Raw genomic sequence first — 11,644 nt, 5'->3', positions numbered from 1 at the left:
ACCTGACTGGTTTTTTGAATGGGAAAAATGCTAGGGAGTTCATGGGAGAGCTGTGGCCACTGCTATTAAGTGCACAAGAAAACATTGCTGGTATTCCAACTGCATTTCTGGAACTGAAGAAAGAAGAAATAAAACAGCGACAGGTAGGATTTTCTAAATGGAGTTGTGGATGGGTTGTGAGCACTGGGCAGAATTGGTGGCTGTTCAAATTTTGGGTTCAGCAGAGCTCTGCTGCCTGGGCAAAACGTTCCAGTCCTGCAGCAGATATTTGCTGGTGTTGGACATACATATTTGATAAGGTCTGTATGCTGCCTCTGAGTTAAGTGCTGATATTTGGTTGCACAGATCGAGCAGGAGAAACTGGCTTCCATGAAGAAACAAGATGAGGACAAAGAGAAGAGAGATAAGGAAGACAAAGACAACAGAGAGAAAAGAGACAGATCCAGGAGTCCAAGAAGGTAATGAAAATGCACAGGCAGCATATCAAGGGTGCTGTAGAACAGAGGGAGGACACGTGGCAGAGAAAAATTAATTGAGCTTTGGAAATACTCCCCTCAGCTATTGTAGCAGGCTGGCCTGACCTACTGCTGAACAGGAATTGCAAGTAAACCAGAGCAACTTTGACATGGAATTGTTTTCAGTGGTTCATCTGTTCCAGGCTTTGTTAGTTTTGGGGGGTTGGGTTTTCTGTTTGACATCTGAATTTGTCCGTGAGTTACCAGCAGAAAGTTCAGTTCTCTGCCTGCTCTAAATGCTGCAAACAGCGCTGAGTGTCCCTGATTGCAGAGTGTTTTTCTGCTGGCTGTCCCAGAGCTGTGAGTGTCCCTTCTGTCCCCTGCAGACGCAAGTCCCGCTCTCCATCCCCTCGGCGGAGGTCGTCCCCGGTGCGCCGCGAGCGCAAGCGCAGCCACTCGCGCTCGCCCCACCACCGCACCAAGAGCCGCAGTGCCACCCCTGCCCCCGAGAAGAAAGAGGCCACTCCTGAGCCAGAGCCCTCCGTGAAACCAAAGGAGACTGTTGTGCAAGAGGCAACTTCAAACAGGTGAGTGTGAGAACTCTGTGTGTTGAGCTATACATTGCCAGTAAAAAATGGAATTATTATCCTGATACCTCCTTGGAGCTTGATTTGGGCAATGCTTCTCCTCTTTGTGCCACTTCAACAGCCAAGGAATTTATTTAATCTTCAGTAGGGTTTCTTTCTCCTGTGTAGAATTGTAAGGGCAGTGTGCTTTGCTGCCACCATGATTTCATTGTCCTGGTCATCACTGTCACTTGTGACAATGTCATCTTGTCTTCCTGCAGGCTGTCGTCACTTAGCCTGTATGTTACTTATTCTCCTTTTTGAACCGTTGTACCAAATTCTAACTCTTTTCACAGTTCTGGAGCATCTTGTCAGGAGAATGTTTTTTGTAGGGGAAAATCTGGGCAGCTTCTGAAGTGTTACTCTACAGGCTATTGTTTGTATGTGCTTACGAATAAAGTCCTTATTTTTAACAGTGATATCCCAAAAGCTCCTAAACCTGAACCTCCTGTACCAGAGACTAAGGAAACTTCACCAGAACGTAACTCAAAGAAGGAGAGAGAGAAGGAGAAAGAGAAGACTCGCCAGAGATCCCCAAGTCGGTCCAAGTCCAGGTCAAGATCCCGATCCCATTCTCCATCTCATTCTCGACCCAGAAGGCGCCATAGATCACGGTCAAGGTAGGGCTTGGGGTGTTGATTGTGAAGGTTGAGAATGAATGTTTTCTGCTGAAGGTGCCACTTAATGTTCTTGGTTAGTGATATTTTTGGAGGTGTTGAGGTGTGGATGTTTTTGGCCAAATGAGAAAGATGCATTTGGTGCACAAATGTGTTTGGGAGTGTTTTGTTTGCATTGATTCATTAAAAAATGCTCACAGTGACCAGCACTGACTGGAGAAGAAATTGGGCTGCTTAATATTGATAATGGGGATTGTGTACCCTTTTTTTAGGACATGGGTTTGATGTTGAAAATGCTGTAAAATACTTCTTTTTCCTCCTTTTAAAAATTATTTTACTGCTTAATAGAGAGATGTTGTTAAACTTCAAAGTCCTGTTTGTATCTGAACGTAAACTTCTCATCCTCACCTTAATACGATGCACTTGAAGGAAAGCAACTCTGCACTCAGTGCCCTGAGGATAAATCTCCTCAACTCTGGAAGTTAGATAGTTGCTTTTCATTGGAATTTCTGATTGTGACAGGTCTTACTCCCCTAGAAGGCGACCCAGCCCGCGGCGCCGGCCGTCCCCACGCAGGAGGAGCCCACCCAGGAGAATGCCTCCCCCACCCAGGCACAGACGGAGCAGATCCCCTGTGAGGCGGTAAGATCCCTGCTTTTTGAGACAGCTGCAAGTGCTAAACCTGCAAAGTGAAAGGGAACTCTAGTTGTGTTAGCAAAATTACCTCGTTCATCTCACCTTAGCGCTGTCAGGTGTGTGATTAGAGTGATGGAAAAACTGTGGTGTCACATTTCCTGTGCGTTGTGGGCGAGCACAGTTACAGCTGGGAAATTATTTCTTCTGAGTTAGAAGAGTGATGAGAATTCCACCCTTTTGAAAAGTGGCAATTTTAGAGCTATTAGTTCTTCAAATGGCTCTGGGTAGCTCCCAGCACAGACTGACATGACATCTCTTAGGTCTTTTTTGCTTAAGTCTCAGTACTTTTTTTTCCTGCCTGGGGAAAAAAAAAACCAAGAACAAGTAATTGAATTTTACTTGTTGGGAATTTTTAATTATGACTTGTATTTCTATCATGTAAAATTAAATTTGAAGTTGAATTATGTTTCTTCTTCGTGTTCTCTTACTTTAAATTCTTCAAGTTTTGCCCTTTGGTGTTGAAAGTCACATTTTTCACAGCATAAGAATTGTTCTAGTGGCAAAGCTCTTAGTTGCCTTGCAAAGTAAATTATGTGCTTATGGCAAAGGCAAAATAGATATTTGTCTTCATGGGGAGAGAACAGATTCTTATCCTCTTCATAGGAAGAGAATCAAAGTGATGTTTCTTGTGTACAGCAGTTGTTTTTGAGGAAGGAACACTTCTCTTCCTTTCTGTGACAGGGTGATGACTATTTCCTGAGTTTGTCCATATGTTCATTTCACACAGTTACTGGGAAAACTGTGAAAAGTATCAAACATGTATGTTGCAAGATGTACAAGAGCTCCCTTTCAGCAAATGTTTATCTCACTCAAGGTAGGGTTTCTTTTTTCCAGGTTCTCAGGAATTCTGCAGCCAAAGGTGGATTCTGCAGGTACACAATTGCAACAGAACTTGCCACAAATTTTGCCGCAGAATTCTGAGGCCCTACCTTTCTAAATTGCAAAGTAAAGATGAAAGACTAAAACATAAGGATAGATAGATTGATTTTGAATTGTTGTTAAGTTGTCTAGAATTTTCACCTCCTGGTGTAAAACATTTTAGTGTACTTTCACACTAAACTCTTATTCGGATCTGCTCTGAAGATCATTTAAGTCACATGTGCTAACACAGAGAAGTTCTCTTAACCACCCAGAAGCTAGAGAGCCCAGACAAAACTAATTGTTTCCAGGGACAAAAAAAAAGCTAAAGCTTAGCTGTAGCCTGTAGATTGACAGAAAGCCAGTGAAGGTGACACTAACAATTTTTAGCTCACTATTGTAGTTTAAGAATAACTGTGAAAGATGGGTTGTTATCCTCCTCTTCTCCAAACCAAGTGTTGAAGGCTGTCCACCATGTTTGGGAAGTGCTGTTGTCTGTGGCTCAGTGTCTGTGCTTGCAAACAACTGCAGTTCTTTGTTCTTTGTGCTGAAATGTTTCCCCTCTGCGGCCGGGCAGGACCTGACATGGGCTTTGATTTGCAGGAGAAGACGATCCTCGGCCTCTCTGTCCGGCAGCAGCTCCTCTTCATCCTCCTCACGCTCCCGCTCTCCACCAAAGAAGGCTCCCAAGAGACCTGTGTCCAGCCCTCCCCGCAAAACTCGCCGCCTCTCGCCCTCGGCCAGCCCTCCCCGGCGCCGGCACCGCCCCTCGCCCCCCGCCAGCCCCCCGCCCAAGCCCCGCAGGTCTCCCACCCCCCAGCAGTCCAGCCGCAACAGGAAAAGCCGCGGCTCCGTCTCACCCAGCAGGGCTTCAGGTGAGGGAAGCTGTCATTGCTTTGGGTTTGGACTTCTCTCAAAGATTGTGTGTGTATTTTGGAGAAAAGTGGGAAGGGAATGGCATGAATTGCAGCTGAGCTGTTTGGTTTTGTCTTGTAGCACCCAAACATAAGAGTACTGAGAAAAGAGAATCTCCTTCGCCAGCACCCAAGCCCAGGAAAGCAGAGCTGTCGGAATCAGGTATGGCTCTCACTTGTCAGCTCTATTTCTGGGTGAGGCTTTTAGTCAAAAATACCTGACAGTAAAGGGTGGTGAAATGCTGAGCTCTCCTGGTAGCCTGGCATGGAAAGAAAGAGGTTTCAGAACTCTAAAGGTGATCACTCATATTGCCTTGTTCTATCCAAGATGGCTTGGGAGAAAAGCCCAAAGTGCATTCCAGCCTTATGTTGTCCTAAGATTTAAGTGGGGAAAACCCCAGGGTCCATGATCTGCTGTCCATGACTTTGCTTCTGCCTGAATAAGGCAAATTTGTGTCCTTGGTTTAAGTGCCCTGTCCATGTGTGTCCTTTCAGAAGAAGACAAAGGAGGCAAAATGGCTGCAGCAGATTCTGTCCAACAGAGGTGCCAGTACAGGAGGCAAAATCAGCAGTCTTCATCTGGTATGGAGGAGGGGAATTCCCTAAAACTGGGTTGTAGTTTACTTTTGTAGTAGTTAAGTTCAAATATAGATTAAAGCTATTGGCTGTGTGCTCTGCAGTGCTGTTGTAAACTTAATTACAGATTTGCCACTCATAATGAGGTCACTTTAATTATTGCTCAGGAAGAATAGAAGTATGACTTCTAAAGGTTATTATATATCTTTTGTTAATGGGTTTGCATCTTTAAAAGTTGTACCTGTAAACTCTTTAACATCACACACAAATGTGTGCTGTGGGTTACTTCATCTGTTCTTATTTTGGACTCTTTTATGCTTGAGATCAGTGAATTCACCTGGGTATTTTTATCCACATAATCTTTCAAAAAGCAACTGCAATTCACTTTTTAAATTACCTGTCTAGCCAAATTTTGTGGGGACAGTTAGATTGCTGCAAGTATTTTTACCCAGCTCTGGTAGATGTATTTATCATTTGGCTTCAGCCAACTCTTCTGGTTGATCTGCTTTTAAATTTTGGGTTCTTGTTTTGTGGGAGAGGAGGTTGATTAGAACCATAGCCATGTATGACTGCTCAGTGTCACGAGGATCATTTCCCAGATGGTGATTCTTCTACTTTTGCAGATTCTGGTTCTTCATCTTCCTCAGAAGAGGAGAGACCCAAGAGGTCCAACGTGAAGAACGGGGAGGTGGGCAGGCGCCGCCGCCACTCGCACTCGCGCAGCCCCTCGCCGTCGCCCCGCAAGCGGCAGAAGGAATCCTCCCCTCGGTAACTCTGCTTTAAACTCACCCTTTCTGTTCTTTAATTTTGTTGATCTGCTCTGCAACTGCCACCAAATGCACATCAAGTCATACCCACTTTGCCCCATCTTGTTTCAAGATTTCCTTCCCGTTACACTCATTCGGTGTAAATGACTCTGACCTTTCTTTGGACATGTTGGTTTCTGCCTCAGATAAGTGGCAGATAGATCTGTTTTGTTTTGTTTTCCCTCCACTGCTCTCAGGATGCAGATGGAAAAGAGGTGGCAATCGCCAGTGATGAAAAGGTTGGTTAGAAATTCATCTCTTACACAGGCTGTCATTTATTTTGGCATGGATAAGCATTTGCCATCCTTTGTCCTTCAGACTTGGACATTCAGAGTAAGGGAAGTTCAGACTGATGTGCTCCTTAATGTGTTGGCTCTGGAACCATTTCAATGGCTAAAAAAAGAGAAGGAACACCATCTGCTCTGTGTCCTTCAGTGCTCACTCTGTGTTAATTCACATCAGCCTGTGACATCAATAAAATCAGTTTTATTGCATCTCTCTGGTGCCTGAAAACAGCTGAACACTTGTGTTCCTCAGGGACTCCTCACTCCAGACACCCAGCTTTGGGTGAGCAGTGTTGGATTCCTCTGACTCAAACCCTCCTGCACATGTGCAACAAGCAATTAAGATCTTGATCTTCTGGGTCACAGATGATTGGAGTTTTGTAAAGTCTCATTCCTCAGTTCATGAGACATTTGGAACTACTGGAAGTAGACCAAAAGTAAAATAGTAATGACTTTTTCATTTGTGACATTATATGCTTGTGTTGATCTGAGAATACAGAAAGGTTCAGGAAGCTGTGTGCTTGATGGGTTTATTAATTGGATGTAATGACCCTTGAGCAGGCTGTAATTAGGCCCTAGCAAGCAGATACTCAGCATCATGATGTGCGAGATAAGGATGACTACCTCACAAATGTAACCTCCCTAATTATGGATCCTATCAAACAATTCTATGGAAAACAGGTTGGATTCAAAGGCTTTCCTCTTGTTTTGCAACACACTGAATTCACCTACTGCCTGTTGCATATATGCACATTTAATTAGGACAATTAGTACATTTCAAAGCTGGGGTTTTTTTGGATCATAAAAGAACATTGTGTTTTGGAGAAAACTCTTATCTATAAAAGTGTGTCTCATTGCCTTGGAGAACAATACCCAGCGTATTTGAAATCAATTTTCGCTTCATGGAAATGAGTTGCTTTCCTTTTTAATTGCTCTCATTTTCCCTTATCCAGTCATTTTATCTTAATAGCTTTTTTTTAAAAACAGGAATATTTCACTTTACCAATATTCCTGTCCTTTAAAATTCCAGGCAAGTATGTGTTGGATTAAAATTCCCCATTCCAGAAGTCTGTTGTAAGCCCTGCACAGCACAAAATGGCTCATTTGCCGAACAGTTCTAATCCAGAGAGCTGCAGTTTAGCAACCACTCTGTTTTCTTCACTGCATTTCAAGAAAGAAATAATTTTGGATTTCAGATCCTTCAATAAAAGCTATTTTTTAGAGCACAGTTTCACACTGTGAAGAAAATTAACTCTACCCTAGGCAAAATCAGCACACGATCCATCCCTTATTCTAATCACTTGGTCTTCTTATGGCTAGAAGGTGGTGATGGATCAGGTTGTGCAGATGTGGAATTGTGTGTGGTGGGCTCAGAGTCACAGTCAAACACTTCTTGTCTCACGCTCATCAGATTTAAGTACATCTTTTCCATCAGTGCTCCCAGTAGAATTTCATTTAAAAGCGCATGAAGGAGCTGATTTTGTGCAGTGAAACCAGCACGTGAAGAACCTGGTGGCTCAGCTGGAATTTTTCTGACAAAGCCCTGTTTTCCTGCAGCAGGAGGAGGAGGAGCCCCTCGCCGCCCCCAGCGCGCCGGCGCCGCTCGCCCTCCCCAGCCCCTCCGCCCCGGCGCCGCCGCTCGCCAACCCCACCTCGCCGGAGGTACACCTGGGGCACGGACTGGGAGAGCTGTCCTGATCCCAGTGCCTTGCCTGGGAAGCTGAGGGGGCTGTGGTTCTGCTGTGGTTCTGCTGGTGGGGTTGGGAGTGTGGCCTGGATGGCATTGGGTTGCTGCTGCAAATCCTGAATTGTAGAATCGCAGCACCGCGGGATGGTTTGGGTTGGGAGAAACCTTAAAGCTCATCCAGTGCCACCCTGCCATGGGTGGGACACCTTCCACTGTCCCAGGCTGCTCCAAATGTGGCCTTGGACACTTCCAGGGATGGGGCAACCATAACCTTTCTGGGCAACAACTTTTAAAGAGTTTTATTTTAAATTCTTAAAACTTCTAAAGAATTCCAGTTTAAATTTTTAGAAGTTTAAGGAATTCTAGAGGGGTTTTTCCCCCCTCTTTGGGTGAACTGCAGGGCACTGCTGACTGATTCCCAAGCCTGGGTGGCTCCTGAAGGTTTATTCTCTTTGCAGGTCTCCATCACCACCCCCTCGCAGACGTTCTCCCTCTCCACGGAGATACTCTCCCCCGATCCAGAGGCGATATTCCCCATCTCCCCCTCCCAAGAGGAGAACAGCTTCTCCTCCTCCCCCTCCCAAAAGAAGAGCCTCTCCTTCCCCCCAGTCCAAGCGCAGAGTCTCCCACTCCCCGCCGCCAAAACAGAGGAGCTCCCCCACTGCTAAACGGCGCTCCCCTTCCATATCTTCCAAGCATAGGAAGGGGTCTCCTCCCAGCAGATCCAACAGGGAAACACGTTCTCCACCACAAAACAAAAGGCATTCACCTTCACCACGGCCTCGAGCTTCCCACCCCTCCTCCAGCCCCCCGCCGCCCCGCCGGGGAGCGTCGGCGTCGCCGCAGAGGAGACAGTCACCCTCTCCCAGCAGCAGGCCCATCAGGAGGGTGTCCAGAACACCAGAACCCAAGAAAACAAAGTAAAAAAATTCTCCTTGCCTTGTTTGAGTTTAATGAGGGATTGTTGTTTTGTTATGATGCAGTGGAAGTAGCTAAGGAATCCCAGAATGGTGTGGGCTGGAAGAGCTTTAATGCTCATCTCATTCCACCCTTGAGTGGTCATTCAAGATAAACTGCTAAAATTGGATGTTTTTTTGTCTTTAGTGTGCTGCTGCTTTTATGAGCAGACAGTGAAAGGTGTGGTGCTGGCTTAGTGTTTTTTTTTCCAAAGGAAGATGTAGCTGAGTGGAGAACTTTGCACTGGGTGGTAAAATAGCATTGCTGTTCTCTTGACTGTTACGTGGTTATAACTTAGTGGTACCAGAAAGGCAGCAATCAGTTCTGAGCAGCAGCAGGGTTGTTTAGCAAGCTCTCAGGTTGCATTATACCTCTGCATTATGGATCCACTCTGCTCTTGCATTGTTTTGCCTGTTTTAACACATCAGCAAAGCAATTAATGATCTTTGAAGTGGCAGCTTGACCAAGTTAAAGCACACGTGTTCATTTGGCTCTTTTGTTAGTATTTCCTTGTTCTTTGTCTCAAATTGTGACTCTTGTGTTTCTCAGGGCTTCCACCCCCAGCCCCCGGCGTGTGTCCTCATCCCGGTCTGCGTCAGGCTCACCTGAGGCAGCTCCCAAAAAACACCAAGGACCTGCATCTCCTGCTCGCTCTCGCTCTCCTTCCGCGAACTGGTCACCTGCAAAAAAGGCCAAGAGCCCAACTCAGAGCCCATCACCTGCCAGGGTATTTGTTTGCCTTAAAGCAGCATTTCTTGGGGTTCTGGGGCAAGTTGTTGTCAGGAAGGCTGAGCTGCTGAGCAGTTCCAGGGTTACTCACAGGGGTACAAATGCTTGGGGTCATTTCTTGTAGTTAGAAACAATTTGCAACATAAATTTTTCAAACTCAACATTTCCAAATCTGGGGAAAAAGTGCTGTTGTATAGAAAATCAGACTTCAGGGGGAAAAAAGTCTCCCATTTAATGATTGTACATGAGCTTCATGGTCTGCAAAGTGAGGTGGGCTTATTTAAGCCTAGCATCCTATGTGCAAACTCAGAGTATTCCTAGGGGGAAGAGAACAGATTGTTTGGTATCTTCACCTCTTCTTCCGAGGTGTTTCCCAGGGACAATTCCATTCTTCACCAGAGAAGTTTGAAGTCTTAGAGATGAGTTGTAACATCTATTGAATTACTCATTACAGAATTCAGATCAAGAAGGTGGTGGCAAGAAGAAGAAGAAAAAGAAGGATAAGAAGCATAAAAAGGATAAAAAGCACAAGAAACACAAAAAGCATAAGAAGGAGAAGGCAGCAGCAGCTGCAGCAGCTGCTGCTGTGGCTGCAGCAGACACCACCTCAGCACAGGAAGACCAGGAAGCAGAAACAGAACCCAAAAAGGTAAGAATTTTGGGACCTGGGCTTCACTTTGTAAGAAACAGGTGGAGGTGGGTGTGACTGACAGCCCTAATTCCAAAATGGGATTTTGTGGGGGGATTTGAGTGGTGGGAGGGCTCAGCCTGGCTGGGTCTGGGGTGTTTGAAGCAACTCTTTGTGTTTGTTTGAAGGAGACAGAGAGTGAACCCGAGGACAACCTGGATGACCTAGAAAAGCACCTGCGGGAGAAGGCGCTGAGGTCCATGAGGAAGGCGCAGGTGTCTCCCCCCTCCTAGGCCAACCCTTTGATATAATGTACATTTTATTTGGTTTGTACTCAGAATTCAATTTCAAATTGCTAAATGTGTTTGAGCTTTAGAATATAACATTTGTTGTAATAATTGCTAGGTTGAGGTTCACCATGTACAAAGGGCATGGATTTACATTACAAAAGGTGTCCACAGTGTACTAGTGACATTCTTTCATTGACAGTCAGCATAATTTCATTTAGGGTGAGACTTTTTAGAAGCAATAGGAATTTGTTTTGGAGGTTTGAAACATGACCGTCAGTTCCCTCATTTCTTTGAAATCCAGCAGAGCCTTGAGCAGAATTTATGAGGGTCTCATTTGACTTATTTTGTATCACTTACATGATGCTACCAACCTTTGTGGTTTGTAGGCTTGCCCAGGAGTAAAACCACTGCAGAATTCCGAGGAAGTACATCTCTATTTTAATGCTTTCTACTGTTGCCTGTATAGTCTCCATTAAAGCCAATCAAGAAATAGCAATCTAGAGTGGTACATAAATGAAAGCATGTTGTTTACCAGGACACTGTGGGTTTATATTGATGTAACATGTTGATTTGGAACACTGGAATTTCATTTGTATTTTTATGTTCTTTTTTTAAAGGGCAGTTTCCATGATCAGCAATCCCAGAAAAAAAAAAAATAATTCCTTCAGTTCCATAAATTTTGTTTGTGAGCTGTCGTTGCCCCATTCATAAATCTTGTCTCGTTACGGTTCTTCGGAATGGTCTGAGCAACTTTCAGAGCTGTGTTCTTTGAAAGTTTAGAGGAACCTGAACTTTGGATATTGTCATGTTTTCACTGTTCTTTGTTTTTGTTTTTTTAACTAAAGCTATATAAAGCTTGTGGATTAAACAAAATAAATTTCTAAATTTAAACAGATGTTGGCTATTTTTATATGGACATTTACTTTGCTAATCAGCTTTGTTTTGTGGAAGGTTAATGACTGCTCAGAGATGGGAAAGTGTTTGATCCACTGTGCTGGCTCTGGAAAAATTGAAGCTTTTAACTGGCCTGGGGGAGCAGGAAAAGCCCTTTAATTAGTGATGCTCATGTTCTTGCAAAGAAAGAGTCAAACAGCCTTACCTGGGCAGTGCTCTGAGAGGATGGAGAAGCTTAAACAAAATATTTGCTGTGAAAATTGATTGTCAGAGCAAGTCAGGTGTTTCAAGGTCCTGCAAAAAAATGAACAGCAGGTTTGATTAACTTAGAGAAGGAGCTGTAATGGTGTGAGAGCTCATCTGAGGAATCCTGGGGGCTTCCTGCCTTTCCATGGAATCAGAGTGGGTTGTTGGAAGGGAACTGACAAATCATCCAGTTCCAACTCCTGTAGTCACAGTGGAAACCTGCTGCACTGCTACTGTGGAACTCTTGTAAAAGCTCAAGCTGTGTTTCTGAGATCAGCTCAGTTCTGAAGGCTGAGGTTCCTCTGGAAGGGGGAATGGAGGATGCTTTTGAATTCTTTCTGTCCTGCAGCTGCAGTAGATGTGGTGTGCACAATGAAATGT

The 11,644-nt window shown here is 44.7% G+C and overlaps 1 protein-coding gene across 10 annotated transcripts in view; it reads left to right on the top strand.

Annotated features, from left to right (window-relative positions):
* SRRM1 (serine and arginine repetitive matrix 1) overlaps window positions 1–11,018 on the top strand; it is a 16,661-nt gene extending 5,643 nt beyond the window's left edge. For 3 of the 10 annotated variants that reach the window (XM_085081490.1, XM_085081500.1, XM_085081499.1), the window contains 15 exons: window positions 1–143; window positions 346–458; window positions 842–1,042; window positions 1,498–1,701; window positions 2,221–2,340; window positions 3,856–4,127; window positions 4,249–4,329; window positions 4,662–4,748; window positions 5,366–5,510; window positions 5,746–5,787; window positions 7,390–7,494; window positions 7,978–8,439; window positions 9,026–9,203; window positions 9,660–9,854; window positions 10,022–11,018. The exon at window positions 1–143 is cut by the window's left edge. In XM_085081490.1, coding sequence (XP_084937616.1) covers window positions 1–143; window positions 346–458; window positions 842–1,042; window positions 1,498–1,701; window positions 2,221–2,340; window positions 3,856–4,127; window positions 4,249–4,329; window positions 4,662–4,748; window positions 5,366–5,510; window positions 5,746–5,787; window positions 7,390–7,494; window positions 7,978–8,439; window positions 9,026–9,203; window positions 9,660–9,854; window positions 10,022–10,126 — 2,453 coding nt within the window. In that variant the 3' untranslated portion in view covers window positions 10,127–11,018. The remainder of the gene's footprint in view (window positions 144–345; window positions 459–841; window positions 1,043–1,497; window positions 1,702–2,220; window positions 2,341–3,855; window positions 4,128–4,248; window positions 4,330–4,661; window positions 4,749–5,365; window positions 5,511–5,745; window positions 5,788–7,389; window positions 7,495–7,977; window positions 8,440–9,025; window positions 9,204–9,659; window positions 9,855–10,021) is intronic. The other 7 variants (XM_085081494.1, XM_085081493.1, XM_085081492.1 and 4 more) reach the window with 7 other exon arrangements.
* Window positions 11,019–11,644: the final 626 nt, after the last annotated feature.

Source organism: Lichenostomus cassidix, chromosome 23 (genome assembly GCF_008360975.1).
Source record: "Lichenostomus cassidix isolate B80296 chromosome 23, HeHo_3.0, whole genome shotgun sequence".
Lineage (NCBI taxonomy): Eukaryota > Metazoa > Chordata > Aves > Passeriformes > Meliphagidae > Lichenostomus > Lichenostomus cassidix.
Note: the sequence above shows the minus strand (reverse complement) of the source record. Positions and strands in the feature narration are given on the sequence as shown.